At 39.6% G+C, this 16270-nt stretch overlaps 1 protein-coding gene across 1 annotated transcript in view; it reads right to left on the minus strand.

Annotated features, from left to right (window-relative positions):
* Positions 1-16270, minus strand: part of FANCD2 (FA complementation group D2) — a 60685-nt gene that overhangs the window by 23238 nt on the left and 21177 nt on the right. The window contains exons 8-21 of the mRNA XM_063426460.1: positions 16085-16163; positions 14060-14184; positions 13314-13401; positions 12618-12722; positions 12140-12240; positions 7882-7978; positions 7322-7357; positions 4809-4955; positions 4457-4591; positions 3717-3848; positions 3113-3220; positions 1923-2032; positions 1246-1306; positions 651-770 (exon numbers count right to left, since the gene is read on the minus strand). Coding sequence (XP_063282530.1) covers positions 651-770; positions 1246-1306; positions 1923-2032; positions 3113-3220; positions 3717-3848; positions 4457-4591; positions 4809-4955; positions 7322-7357; positions 7882-7978; positions 12140-12240; positions 12618-12722; positions 13314-13401; positions 14060-14184; positions 16085-16163 — 1444 coding nt within the window. The remainder of the gene's footprint in view (positions 1-650; positions 771-1245; positions 1307-1922; positions 2033-3112; positions 3221-3716; positions 3849-4456; positions 4592-4808; positions 4956-7321; positions 7358-7881; positions 7979-12139; positions 12241-12617; positions 12723-13313; positions 13402-14059; positions 14185-16084; positions 16164-16270) is intronic.

Consider the following 16270-nt stretch of genomic DNA (forward strand, 5'->3'; position numbering starts at 1 on the left):
TTGACAGCCACTAGAGGCGCTTCCACGCTTCTCACTGTGATTTTCACAGTGAGAAGACGCCAACGTCCATAGGAAAGCATTGAGAAATGCTTTCCTATGGACTGACTGAATGCGCGCGTGGCTCTTGTCGGAAGAGGGTGGAGAGTCCCCAGCGCCAAAGGAGCCCGGCGCTGCAGAAAGGTAAGCGTTTAACCCCTTCTTCCCCCTTCAGCCTGGCGGGAGAGGGACCCTGAGGGTGGGGGGGGACCTAAAGACCCTATAGAGCCAGGAAAACGAGTTTGTTTTCCTGGCTCTATAGAGGTCCTTTAATGTTCTGACACTAATTCAAGGTACTAGTACTAGTAAAGAGCTTTCAAGTCAGCTTAAGTGTTAACTTGGTAAGTAGATGCATACAAAAGAAAATAGTACTCGCCGTAACGAAAAAGCCGGGGCAACACCCATTCCACCACAACGTGTAGCTTGTGTGGTGCAGGCAAGTTTATTTGTGCATTGCAGAGTTAGGCAACACTCAGCTTAACATTAGAAAGCTCATGTTGAGCCAAAGTCTGTTGTCTTTACAAAGAGGAAATATTACCCACAGATAGTCAATGCATCATAATATGCATTCTTACATTGTAGGGTTTTATCACAGAAAAGTTTTGGAATCATACCATGACTTGTTGGTCCAGGTTTCCCTTCTGTATCAGACTGGCCAACTCATCATAATAGAGGGCAGAGGCTTCTGGAGTCTTCTCACTGCAGGTACGTACCAAATCCAGCAGTGCTGTGACCTGTTATCAATAGCATAGAAACAAAGGCTACGTATTCAGAACTACTCAGAACGATAATGCAATCAAATAGTCTTTTGCAAAAGGTTTGCTTGTTCTAAGGTCAGCAGCATCAGTAACAGTGATCTTCATAATGACTTTATTGTCACTGTTCACCGTAGAGTTACGGTATCAGCTGTATTAGTTTGAGAGGTACCTGTACTCAAAAATATGTGGTTTGTAACACCTATGACTCATATCCGAGTTACGTACTTTATTCAGCAATTACAGTGGGCATGTGTGTTAAGGAGTAACCCTGTGTTCTAGTCAGGAGGGTTTATAGCAGAAATGACATGTGCTACTCTAAATAATTATAAGCTGTTAAACGCAGTGTTATTAAGGCATCCCTTTTAATTTAATTAAATAATATAAAAAAAAAAAAAAGTGACTTTACACTTATATTTTTTTTATATATATATACTTTGCAAGCAAATCTCACCTGCCTAAAGACGTCTGTGTTTAGAGGTCTGCTTTCTGCATTTTTAGCTCCTGGCTGTGACCTAAATTAAAATAAAAATACAGAAAAAGGTGTTCAATAACTCAGAGAGCCAAGCTAAATGGTTTATCAGTATGTGCCTCCTCTCTGCATTTGCACATAAAGCTAGAGATTTAGTTAATGCAATACTGTCACAATGAGGTGTACAAACACAACACATCTTATTTTAAATGCATAATACATTGCTCAGCATTGCACATTTCATTACATGTTAGACAATTCAATCGTCAATTATGCATTACTGATTTAGCAATGCAGAATACACAATATATAAGCCTCACTTTGCCCATCTGCTGAAGAGGTTGAACTTGAAATATTTTATAAGGTGATGATGTAAAACCATGATCATAAAGCAAACATACTATACTGGTGATACATTGTATGCCAATGATGAGCCACTAATATTAGGACAAGAGATAAATATTATGTATTGCATGCGGAAGGAAACTTTAAAGCTAATGGAAAGTAGTAAATAAAAGACTGAATTGATGTTGGTTACATTTCTTAAAATGTCATTCCTTTTATAATATAAGCTTAACCCATAAGCATCAGCCGTGTCTCTCATGGACGATAGGAATCTTTAAGTGTACATGAAGAAGAATTTTTACATGGATACTAACCTATCAAGTGCCATGCTTCCCACCATCCTCACGGCACCAATGATCCCTATACGCTTATACTTTATAACTGTGCTGGACAGCTGCTTCCTGATTACAATGTACATGTCGTCCTGGAAAAAGAGGAGCAGCAGTTATGCACTAAAAGCATCATTCTTACTGCTACAAAGTACAGAGTAGCCTGGTCTCCAAAGGCTCATTTCTACCTCACAGGGAACCATACGTGACTGGGAAATGCACCATATGGCACTGTAGATTTTTTTTTTGCATATGGGTAAAACTATATTTGGTGAGCTAGACCTTTATTTAGTCAAGATTTAAATGTAATCATAAAAAACAGACAGTTTTTCCTGTATTTAAAGCTAAAGAAAGCTGTAAAAGCATCCTAAATTTTGAATAATTCAACAAAACATAATGTTTGTTGTAAGCTTTTAAATGTCATACATATTTGATAAAGTGATAAAGATCAAAATGCATAAATCAAAATAATCCAGAGCAGTGATGGAACTACCGCCAGTAGAGCTGCACATTGGGGGCCCATCAGGTAGCCCATCCACTAGGGGCAAACCTGATAAATAGGCAAATTTTCTTTTATTTGAAGTTATTAAAATGGTGGCATGAGGGCTAGCTTGCTGAAATGCATGAATGAAATGCATTTATGTATGAAGACGGCATTCTCTTTTTTCCCATTTAAAAATAGGATTTAATTATAAATTGGTACTTTTAAATATTAACCTTGTTACACCCCCTGGCTTTTAAGCAGACACCATGTCCTATTGCATTCTAGTTTGTTTAGCTCAGTTAAGGTAAAATGAAGCGGCAGCAATTGCCAAGAACACCTGCCTTGCAAAGATTTCTCACTGAGCTGCACTGGGAAGTCTGTGATTGGACAGCAACCACATGTCTGGTCTGGATTAGAAGAGGAGAGCTTGTAAAGGCTTCAACAAGAGATCTGCAGCTTTTGCAAGAATTTTTTTTATATAATTCCAATGATAAAAAATGCATATTTAAAGGCATGCATGTTTTCATTTGGAGTATATCTACTAAACAGTTACTTTATAATTCAAACATTTCCAACTTTTTTCTTACAGATGTATATAATGAACCAGGCAAACAGTTGACCACATACATAGTTTATAAATAAGCCTTTAGTGTACCTACTACCCTGGGAGACCATTTTTTCTTTTCCTTACCTGTATGTGACTACCTTCCTGGCCTTTGCTAAAGGCCAACATGCTGAGAATTTGGAATAGTTTGCGGATTTGCTGAACATTCAGATTATCCATATAATCAAGAATACCCTGCACAAGGAGACAATTTATTAGTTATCTATCATTTCTCCAAAAGTGTTGACATTCATCTACTTGTTAAACTATTTATTCTTTCCATTATTTTTACCAATTTATGGGACGCATCACTAACTTAATGAATCTATTACAGCATAGATAAATTGGTATAACCTGACCCCTAGTGCCCAACTGAACATATTGCACTGATTTAATATACAATAAGAGATAACATACACAACACAACACACACACACACACACTGAGTAACCTTCTACGTGGATATATATATATATATTGTCTGGTTAAAATAGAATTAATGGTTTAATCAGATTGGGGTCTTTTTTCAGTTTTTCTATCTATTTTTTTCTATTCAAAAAAGACCACCATTCACATTTTGTAAATCAAATCTTTCAGGTATAAGTAATTAATTTTAGAAATGTAATTTATATGACCACAATTATATTAGGATAATTATATGTGGAAAGAGGCAAGCCTTCAAAGTACTAACCTTTATAAACACAGCATACAAAGCCACTGCAGCTGGTTGTTGAGTTACCAATTGAATCAGCACATTCAAAGCCACATCCACTTCAGCAGAATAACCACTGCACACGTGGGTCACAAGTGCTCCAATAACTTCCTGTAAAAATATTTACCATAGGAATCAAAATATAAGTATAAAGGTATAATTTTCAGAAGACCTTTATAATAAATCTCTTTTACATTTTCTACGCAAGCAAGTAGCATCCACCACTGCATCTTTCCATTCCCATCAGCTGTCACTTTTATCTCATTGCATATGCAAGTTCCATGAATCTCTATTTTGTACTCTTTTGTTATGGGTAAAACATTACTGAGGCTGTTCAGCACATGAAGCCAACAGGAGCTTAGGGATGTATCAAAGAAGATTGAGGTGCCTTCTCTTAGCCCCTCACTTTACAGGTTGGCATGTCACCTTGTAAAATAATTTAATATAATAAATCAAGGACTCCACAAGTTACAGTTCTGCTTTAAAGAGCTCTCATCATAATACATTTTAGCTTTACATTCTGCAAATTGTGCAAACATCAGTAAATCATTTTGTTTGTGATCTTTTCTGCATATTTCTTTGAGTATAGTCCGTTAACAAGACAAAATGAAAAATGTAATCATAACATCTGACAGCACGAGGTATAGACAGATTAATTTTAATGTATGTTAAGAGGACATTTGTAGATCACATGTCTTCTTTAAAGGACGTTATTTTACCTGTTGGCAATAAGAATCATAGGCTGAAAAAGTGCGTTTGTACATAAGGCTCCCAAATGAGACTACAATTGTCTCGGGCGATCGGAGTAGTGTCTGAGCCAGGGACAAGATAGATGAAAAATAATCTCTTAAGACCTGCATGAAGAAAAAAAAAAAAAAAAAAAATAACTTGGTGCTTGGAATTATCCACAGGAAAAAAATATAGATAGATAAATAAAATGCAAATGCGCTATATTATTGAGGTCACATTGTATCTGAAGGTACATGGGTTAGAGCATAAAAACGTTCGATGTAATTCAATTCACATTTGTAGGGAATAAGAAAGAGGACTCACTGTACAGAGTGTGCTTACCTGAGAGTGATTCTTGAAAGCACTCTGCAATAGCTGGTCAGAAATACAACCCAATCGAATTTTGTTCCTCAGCACTCGTTCCACTTGTTTCTTGCTATTGTTATTGTTTGTTGTATGAAGGATCAACAGCACAATGAAATCTGTAACCTGTCACAGAAATGAACAATTGCATTAAGTTACATAAAGGTGGCTTTAATTAAAGGGGAACTGTATAGTTTCTTAAAATTGCACCACTGTATAAACCACTTCAAATAACTTTTTAACAACCTTTTTAAAAAAATAATGTATAGTTTTCTTCTTCTAAATTTACAAAAGATTTTGCAATATTACATCGCGGTCCAGTTTAGTCAAGGCACGGACAGGGCACAAATGGCAAATTAAGCAAACGTTGTTTAATTTCTCCTCTTCGCTGAATGCTTTCTCTGTGCTAAATGCCAGATGAAAAGGACAGAGCTTATGACAATGATTGGCAGGAAGCTAAGATGAAGAAGCTCAGCTGCAGGAGAAAGATGTGTGGATTTCTACATTCAGTTTTACGTTTGACATCACAGGAGTACATATTTGTTTACTAAAGCGGATTAGTAAACATAATATAGTATACAAACACAAAGATAAGGCACCGCGCTTACAGCAGCAGTAGTTTAGTATCCAACAGCTAAAATACATAGTAAAAACAAAGAGAACGTTACCTGCGCTCTGGACTAAATCCCCATGTACATTTAACCCCTTAAGGACCAAACTTCTGGAATAAAAGGGAATCGTGACATGTCCCACATGTCATGTGTCCTTAAGGGGTTAAACTAAAGAGCCTCCATTTTATTTAAATGTACATGGGGATTTAGGTCAGAGCGCAGGTAAGGTTATCTTTGTTTTTACTATGTATTTTAAGCTGTTGGATACTAAGCTACTGCTGCTGTAAGCAGCAGTACTTTATCTTTGTGTTTGTATATACATTTTGTATCACACAGCTATATTACATTGCTGCCAGCCTCCCCACGTTTGTCTTATTAAGAGTTTATAAGTATGTAGGGGCAGCACCCCTTCCTGTCTCAGAGAAATTTGCCTTTTAGCTTATACCAGCCAGGTGATTTGTATGTGTTATAGCCCTATTCAGGGTTAAGTATGTAGGGGTTTATAAAACACCCCTTCATGTCTCATTAGAGAAGTTTATACTTTGTCTGATGCCAGCAAAGTTTATTGAATGTGTAGAAGCCCTATAAAGGGTTAAATGTTAAAGGGTTTATAAAATACCCCTTCCTGTCTTACTGGAGATTCTTGGCTGATATCAGCATATCTAATGGCTAGTGTAGGAACTCACCTATTGAGGCTTGCCTTGACGTGGCAGGTGAGCTTATATATTCAAATGGTCATTGGAATTAAACTAAAGAGCCTCCATTTAGTTTAAATGTACTTGGGGATTTAGGCTAGAGCGCAGGTAACGGTCTCTTTGTTTTTATAATATAGTATGCTTCCTAGGATGAGACAGTACACCTTTAAAACAGAAATTACTTTTTTACCTTGAAAAGGAGCAATAAATACCAATCACTGAGATTATTTTTTTATTTTTAAAATGATATGTCTAAAAGTAAATATTCAAAAGCAATTCTTTAAAACAGCCAGTGGTCCACTAAATAGACATATTCAGCTTTGCTCAAGTCCTTTTCTGGAGAAAAAAAAACTGTTCTAGTATAACATGCAGCATTAAGGAATTCACACTAAGTAAAGGAAGGCTGCCACACTCATTTCCATCTAAAGCTAAACATCGTCATTCAGACTAAAGCATCACAGACAGAGCCCCTGGCACTCACATAACCAACAGTGCAGTTGAAAGTGCAAGATGTCCTTTACGGTTTCTTTAATGAAGACTACATACAAGTGAGTTAGGTTTTGACTTAAACCACAGATGAGAAAAACAACCTTCCCTTGCATCAATCACATACTAACTGCCCTGTAAGGGTGTTTATCTCCTGTGATTTATAGTAGTTTGGGTCATTTTACAACTGGAAATAAGTGACTTAAAGCAGAACTGTCACTTGTGGAATTTTTGCAATGTTTGCAAAGACTGTCCAAGGTGATATACTTAGTAGTATGGTGGTAATGGGGGAGTAGGTGGGCAGATATATTTACTTGAAGTTCTCCCTCTTTGGAACCTCTATCATCTTGACATATTGTATTTTATACAATCCTGATAACTTCACCTGCTAAATAAACCTCATCAATTTTGCACTGCACAAGAGTACAAAAATGGTATAAGGATGATACTGCAAGACAACGCTTGCACAATAAGCGAAAAAGACATCTATTGTGCATCATATAATGCGTCAGATGCTTGGCATACTCCTTGGAGTACCGCTCTAACTAGTAGAGAAATTATCATCATGTACCATATTGGAGCAATATGAATTGTCCAAGTGTCTGGTGTACCCATTTACTTAGTGTAACAAACTATTTCTACATTATATCTTGCCACAAAACACAAATAACTGGAACATAAAACAGCATATGAAAATTACCTTGTGGTCTGCCAAAGTATCAACATTTTCTATTGCCTAAAAAGTAAAAGGAACAAATTGCAACATTAATAAAACATGCAAAATGTTGCAAACATGCTACTATCCGCATTATCCACCTCCCCACCCCCTCCCATTGTTCACATATTAACTGATTGTTTTGAAATCTTTCTAATTTATTCTATCTACTGCCAGATTCAAGAGAAAACGATAATTAGTATTTGATTTATAAAAGCAATTATGGTATTTCACTAAAAATATCATAAAACAGATAAGTCTTTTTGAAACCTTACTTGTCTTTGTTCATGTATAATTACATTTAATTATTAGCGAAGATAATCAGAGATAAACTATAACTGTGCTGGTGAGTGAGCCGAGCATAAGCTTCTTACTGTATAACAATATGCATGTGGGTATTCATTTATTTTAGATATTAAATAGGAAAACAATATTTGTTTCTCCTGTATGTATGTATGTGTGTGTATATATATATATATATATATATATATATATATATATATATACACACACACACACACTGTATAGTTGAAGTAATATCTGACCTTAATCCATGCTTCAGAAGTGTGTTTTTGAAACCGGATAGCAGATTTGATGGCATCCATCAGCAGAGAAACACAGTCTTGGTTGCTGCCTTGTTGACTAGAATTTTGGACATTAGGGTTACATAACGATCAAAAGGTTGAAAACAAAAAGACTCAAGTCCATCAAGTTAAACCTTTAAAACAACTTTTTAAGCTGTTGATCCAAATGAAGGTAAAAATCAAATAAACAACAGCTTAAAGCAACAGCAATTTACGTCACACAAAGGGGAAAAAATATTCTCCATAATGGCAGTCAGTTTTCTTATTTAATCAACAACCTGTTAACCAGGGCGGGCACATCCTATAGGCAACTTAGGCAGTCGCCTAGGGCGCACCGGCCCGGGGGGTGCAAATTTGAGTAGCCCGGCAGGAGGGAAGCGCACAGCGCTCCCTCCTATCTGTCCCTCAGTGTAGCGTGGGGCGGACCGCAGTACAGGAGCATCTGTTTCCAGGACCCGACCGGCGGACCCGAGAGCACTTCCTGTCAGTCCAGCTGGGTACAGGAAACAGAAGCTCCTGTATCGCGGTCCGCCGCCCGTCTATGCTACAAAGATAGGTAGGATGAACGGGGCGGGGGAGACTAAAGGGGAGGGGGTGAGAGAGAGACAGGACCACTAAAGGGGAGAGGGAGTGAGAGAGACAAGACCATTAAAGGGGAGGGGGGTGAGAGAGACAGGAGGACTAAAGGGAAGTGGGGGTTGAGAGAGACAGTACCACTAAAGGGGAGGGTGGGGGAGAGACAGGACCACTAAGAGGGGGGAGGACCACTAAAGTGGTGCAGGAGAGAGAGGACCACTAAGAGAGGGGGGGATGAGGACCACTGAAGTGGTGCAGGAGAGAGAGGACCACTAAGGGGGAGGGAGAGGACCACTAAGGGGGAGGGAGAGAGAGAGGACCACCAAGGGACAGGGAGGGGAGAGAAACACTAAGGGAGGGGAGGAGAGAAACAATAATGGACAGGAGGGGTGAGCACTAAGGGACAGGAGGGGAGAGCACTAAGGGACAGGAGGGGAGAGCACTAAGGGACAGGAGGGGAGAGCACTAAGGGACAGGAGGGGAGAGCACTAAGGGACAGGAGGGGAGAGCACTAAGGGACAGGAGGGGAGAGCACTAAGGGACAGGAGGGGAGAGCACTAAGGGACAGGAGGGGAGAGCACTAAGGGACAGGAGGGGAGAGCACTAAGGGACAGGAGGGGAGAGCACTAAGGGACAGGAAGGGAGAGCACTAAGGGACAGGAAGGGAGAGCACTAAGGGACAGGAGGGGAGAGCACTAAGGGACAGGAGGGGAGAGCACTAAGGGACAGGAGGGGAGAGCACTAAGGAACAGGAGGGGAGAGCACTAAGGGACAGGAGGGGAGAGCTCTAAGGGACAGGAGGGGAGAGCTCTAAGGGACAGGAGGGGAGAGCTCTAAGGGACAGGAGGGGAGAGCTCTAAGGGACAGGAGGGGAGAGCTCTAAGGGACAGGAGGGGAGAGCTCTAAGGGACAGGGGAGCAAGGAAAAGCACTAAGGGACAAGAAGGGAAGAGCACTGAGGGACAAGAAGGGAAGAGCACTGAGGGACAAGAAGGGAAGAGCACTGAGGGACAAGAAGGGAAGAGCACTGAGGGACAAGGAGGGGAGACCTCTAAGGGACAGGAGGGGAGACCTCTAAGGGACAGGAGGGGAGACCTCTAAGGGACAGGAGGGGAGACATCTAAGGGACAGGAGGGGAGACCTCTAAGGGACAGGAGGGGAGACCTCTAAGGGACAGGAGGGGAGACCTCTAAGGGACAGGAGGGGAGACCTCTAAGGGACAGGAGGGGAGACCTCTAAGGGACAGGAGGGGAGACCTCTAAGGGACAGGAGGGGAGACCTCTAAGGGACAGGAGGGGAGACCTCTAAGGGACAGGAGGGGAGACCTCTAAGGGTCAGGAGGGGAGAAGAAGAGATCACTAAGGGACAGGGGGAGGAGATGAGACCACTAAGGGACGGGGGGATTAAAAGAGATCATTAAGGGACGGGAGGGGGGGGTAAGACAAACAGAGAGGCTGAGGAAGGGGTGAAATTGAAGCACAGAGGAGCTGGTAGGGGAGACAGACACGCAGAGGGACTCAGGAGAGAGACGCAGTCACTTGTGAGGGAGACACACAGAGGAGCCCGGGGGGAGAGAGACACACAAAGGAGTTGGGAAGAGTAAGACAAAAGGGGGCTTGGGGGAGTAAGACATACAAAGAGGGGGGGAAAGAGACACACAAGGGGCTTGTAAGAGATAAACTAAAGGGGGTGTAAAACACAAAACTTAAAGAAAAAATATATACATAAAAAGTATATTAACAAAATAAATATAATAAATAAAGAGCAGCTCCCCTTCTCAGCCCCTACCCTACCCCGCAAACCCTCTCTTTCACATTACACACATACACAATTCATCCTTACTCATGCACAGAAACATAAAATGCATCTCTACACACACACACAGAAACATACAATGCATCCCTGCGCACACACACGCACGCACGCACGCACAGAAACATACCATGCATCTCTACTCCCACACAGACACAGAAACATACAATGTATCCTACACTCACACAGAAACACACAATGCATCCATTACACACACACAATGCATCCCTTACATAGAAAAACACACAATGCATTCCTTACGCGCACACACACTGCTTCTCTTACACACACAGAAACAAAATGCATCACTTACACACACTCAATGCACCCCTTACAGACACATACACTGCATTACATTACATACACAGAAACACACCTTGCATTCCTTACACATACAAACACAGATTCACACAATGCATCCCTTACACAAATTGGTATCCCTATACACTATATTCTTTAAGAACACACACACATTACATCCTTTTACAGTAACGCACAACACATCACTTACACACATACACGCCATGTAGGCCATGTAGGTGGACTTATGGTCGAGGCCTTGTAGGCATACCCACGGTCAGGCCCTGGGGGCCCAGACATTGAGCTGTGTAAGGGGCCCCAAAAAATGGAGCTGCTACCTGTTCGTTGATTTTTGTGAGCACTGTTACAAACAACCTCCAGAGAGTGTGTTCTACACCAGACCAGTGGAGCCAGACTGCAGCCTGAGCCCATCATCATCCTCTTGTCCGCATCTGGTGGTAAGTAGGCAATCCAGTATATTATTAGTGGCACTATTCTCTGATTTACCTCACATTAAAGAGACACTGTAGTCACCAGAACCACAACAGCTTAATGTAGTGGTTCTGGTGTCTATAGCCTGTCCCTGCAGGCTTTTTAATGTAAACACACTGCCTTGTCAGAGAAAAGACACTGTGTGCAGCACTGGCACTGGCCCATATGGCAGATTACATGGGTGGGGCATTGTGATGTCACATGGTGGGCGGCAAATTTCTGTTTGCCTGGGATGGCAAAAATCCTTGCCCTGCTGTTAACAATCATGTTAATTATATTGTTAAATAGTCTATTTTGTTTGTTTGTTTTAAAGCATGCTTTTCTTTTTATATATATATATATATATATATATATATATATATATATATATATATATATATATCTACAAATTTTATAAGGCAACATCTTTGGGTAGAGAATTTCCATATTTAATGTACTTAATATAAATAACCCTTCCCTCTGATGTAAACACATTTCTTCCAGTCTCACTGGGTGAACTTGTGCCCATTATATATTCCTGCTAATGAACAGGTTAGCATCTAGCTAACCCTGACCCTGTATATATTTATATAGTACTATCACATGCCCTCCGAGACATCTTGTTTTAAAAATCAAACAAAGGCAGTTTTTCTAGCCTTTCTTCATAACGAATGCTTTCCACACCCCTTATAAATATGTAGCTTGCCTCTAAGCTTTTTCTAGTTCAATATATTTCTTTAAAAGTGGTGACCAAAACTACACTGCATATGCAAGGTAGGGTCTTACCATTGATTTAAAAAGAGGACAAATTATAAGTTGATCATGTGAATCAATACCCCCTTTTACACATAACACCTAACTAGCCTTTGTGATGGTAGACAAGCCTTGCAAACTGTTGCCTAGTTTGTTATCTGTAATTGTTCACATTTACTGGTAACCCTAACTCCACTCCATTTAATGGTATTATATAAAATCTGCCAAAGTCATATTAAAAAGATTGTTTTAGGGTATATGTTTGAAATAGTTTTGCGGAAAAATAACCAAAGTTCTATAAAATGTACCCAGCATGAGGTTTATTCTTCATTTTGTTCTGAGAGGCTTGTATCTGGGGAATAGGCACGCATGACTCCAGATCCAAAGTCCTGCGGAGCTCTGAAATTACCTGTAATATAAACTTGTCTGAGTGAAAACGTAAATGATGTGGAGCATTACAACACAAACTGTTTAAAGTCTATCAATATCTTGTGCACAAAGTTCCATAGCCAGTGTAGAATGCTAAATACTTAACAATATGTAATATTTAAAAGCTGCTGTTGTTTTTTGACCACTACTACCACTGAAGTCTTTGAAAAGAACAGAAGTAAGCAACATATATTCAGCTGCAGGCAAGAATTGTTACAGGTACTTAAACCATCCATGTACCTCGATATTATTTAATTACAGCTTTTCCCATTATTGTTTTGGGTATTTTTGTACATTTTTTCATGTGTTGTTGCAAATAAATTTTATTGTCCTGTGTTCAGGAGTAGGACAGCATACCTCCACTGCATCAGAAGGAGTTATGGAGTGAAGAATAAACTTAATAATGACAGGTAAATCTTCTAGTTCCACTGCAGAAAGAGTAGACATGACAGACCGGCGAACCTGCAAGATGGATGATGATCACTTAATAAATAATCGCTAGAAACCTCGGAACCATCTACATAAAAAAACACACACACTACATTTGAAAATGAAATGGTCTAGTTGCACAAAAAAAAGCATTCATATGAAAAGTTTAAAAAGAGCGTTTGAAGATACTGTTGTCTAACTGGCTGTCAGCTGAAATGTGTGTGCTTTACATCGCAAACTATGCACTAGCACAGTGGTAGGCAACCTTTGGCAATTGATTTCCATCGACTTAATTGTTCCTAAATACCATTTAGCGCACATCATTTTTACTTCTGTCACCCATGTATCTTACTGCTGGTACAAATTGTTTTTTTTTTTTAAATAAATGCCTGAAACAAATGTAAATTCTATTTATTTTTTTGCCAAAAACATTTAAACTCTAGTGTTAGTCTGCTTTGTGAAATACATAAAATTAGGTATTCATACAGGCTGGCTGCATTGTATGTTGGTTATAAAAATAAAACAGAGAATGCACCTACCATCATGCACCTGTACCATCTACCCCTTGTAACTTTGCATTCACTTTGCTTTAAAAATTCTGATTTGTAAAGAAAATGTTTTTACCTCAATGAGGAGCTCTGTGTTAAGATTGAGACTGGAGAGGGCGTCAAGGATTGGTACAGTAAGCTGGATGTTTTGCTGCAGCAAAGAGCTAAGGATACAATTCAAAAATCAACATGAACATTTGAAGGAGCTTTTTTTTAAATTCTGCAATCATATATTTAAGGGAGTTATGTTGCCTAGCATTGCAGAACTGTGTTTGCCGTGCTAACTGGGAAGAACAAAAATAGTGGTAATATAATTGAATGTGATTTTTCTGCACTTTCAAGAAAAAGGAGATTAGTTTTACTTTGTATTTCCTCTAAAGCCCATAGCAAGCACAGGACTTGGTTAAATCATGATTAAACTGTGAAGGCGAGGGAAAAGATTATTAAGACAGATCAGAAATCTTTCCTATATTTAAAAGCCTCATGGTGATTCGAGTGAACTGAAAATTCTCTCATCTCATTTACTGCCCTTAAGGTTCAACTGAGCTTAACACACAATCTTGCACTAAACAGAAAATGTGTCTTGCTTCTGTGCAATGAACACATCATTGCTTAAACATATAAACTAGAGAACAATTCAATATTTCAACTCTATTATACAATCTATTTAAGAACTTTACTCAAATGCTATGTAATCTTAAATGTCCCATCATTATAGAATTATTATAAATTTTTTAAATGTACATTTTGCAAATTAAAGATCTAAACTCATGGCCTTTAAACAGTAATGGCTGCATAAAAAAAAAAAAAAAGTGTTGTTACTTCAGTTCCTTGGCAATGTCATTATGCTGCGAATCCTCCAGGATTTCAGGTAGGCTAGTGATAATATCATGTTGGATTTCAACTGGTGCCACAATAACCAACTGCATGATCTTAGACGCAAGGTCCTAAAATTAAGAAAAAAAAACTTGAGACACGCGTTTATCTTTGTTCATTTAGTTACTTGATTTCCCGAAGCATAATGAACAAGTTAGAACAAATAACAGTAGGGTAATGCTGAGCTGACTAAATTTATCCTAAACAAGTCTCTCCCCCTACCCCAACACAGCTTTCTAGTTTCCTATAAAGGGACACTATAGGGTCAGTAACACAAACATGTATTCCTTACCCTATAGTGTTACCCTCTTCCCCCCCTTAGGTATACTACAAACTCACCTTTATTCCAGGGCCATGGGAACCGCCAGCGCTGGCTCTGCCCTTGATCTGCCTCCTTGGCTGACATCAGAGTTGATGATCTCAGCCAATGCGATGCTTTCCTATAGGAAACCATTGGATTGGCTGAGATCGTCAAATCTGATTATCTCAGCCAAGTAGTCGGGGTGGGAGCAAAATCAAATGCTGACCTGGAGAATCAGCATCTCTTCTTAGAGATGCATTGAATCAAGGCAGTCTTTACATGAAAATGCCTGCAGAAATGGACTATACTTACCAGAACAACTACATTAAGCTATAGTTGTTCTGCTGACTACTGTGTCCCTTTACTACATTGATTCCAATTTATTTAGAAATCATTGTGCGTTCAACAGACCGGTTTCTGTTTAACTATGGCTGAGCAGGGCAAATGTATGAAAAACATTGCCAAGGATGCTGGCCTGCCTTATGGAACTTTGTTATGAATACCTTATTCTCTTTGCAGTGCACCACTGAGGCATCAGGTGCATTCCCATGACAGAGCACATGTATTTTTTTTTTGCTGTTTCCCAGCAGCAAACAGTAAATAAAAAAAATGTCATCCACATACTTGGGTTTAGAGGAAAAATAAGAGTGAATACCTACCACCCAGGTAACAAGGTTGAGAGGAAATTTAGGCATAAATGTAAATGTAGGGGAACTAAAGCCAGAGGAAAGACATTTCAGTGGTGGACAAGAGATGTGGAATATCGGTTAGAGGGCAATACAGGAGGGGATATTAATTGGGGTGGAGGGGCAGGGCATTATTAATTGGCACAGGCATATCAATTCTAAGAGGGTAGAGAATGTGGAATATTATACAGCTTATCAGAAAATGTGAAAGAGAATAACAGGTACAATATTCAAGACTTGGGATATGTTTACTCCCAATAGCATATGCATTCAAGGGGGCTATGTAGCATTATACCCAACAAGCAGAATGTAAATCTTCCAGAGAAATAGAGACAGAGAAAGGCACCTATCCCGGAGTGAAAGAATAAATTAAATAAATGAAAGGAAAAATAGGTACGTCAGAACAAGCCAAGGTCAAGGGAACCCAGAAATCACAAGACCTTGAGCCAGAGCCATATCAAGGGAACCAGAGAAACAGAGTAGTCAGAACAAAGCCGGGCCAATACCAAAATAACACAAGCAGACAAAGGAACATACAATTGGAACACTAGAAAGCTAGGAACCACAACAGAGCACGGTGTCATGAAAAAAACATAAGCGTACGTTGGTCTCTAGTTTTAAGAGTCCCTCTGACATCATGACACGGCTAGCGTGTGCTGCGTCATAAAAAGGGGCACGCGCACAGTGGCCAGCATCCAGTCTGTCTGGACCGTCAGGAGGCACTGCTGTGGTGGTCTGCTGGATCGGGGCAACAGCTGATTGGCGGACTGCCAAGGTAAGTATCAGAGACCTTACAGGCTAGGCTGAAAAATCCCAAAACCCAAGCTCAAATATCTCCTAAATTATTACTGCTGGCAACCTACTGTTAGTGAAATCATATATTGCTCTTGACGTATAAATTGTTTCTTGATGCCTAAAATACTCAAGCACAGTCCTAAAATTTCCACCATCTTCCTATATACATTCCAGCTTTAGATGCAGTACCTTGCAGTTTGCTATTCGGTCAAGCCATTTAAACTGGTTGATGATAAGTCGAGGGATACTGATGCCATCACTGCCAACACTTTAACAAAAAAAATATATATATAAATGAATCTACTGTTTTTTAAAACTCAACAGGAGCTTAGTGTGATTTAACCCCTTAAGGACCAAACTTCTGGAATAAAAGGG

The sequence above is a fragment of the Pelobates fuscus genome, chromosome 7 (assembly GCF_036172605.1).
Source record: "Pelobates fuscus isolate aPelFus1 chromosome 7, aPelFus1.pri, whole genome shotgun sequence".
NCBI lineage: Eukaryota > Metazoa > Chordata > Amphibia > Anura > Pelobatidae > Pelobates > Pelobates fuscus.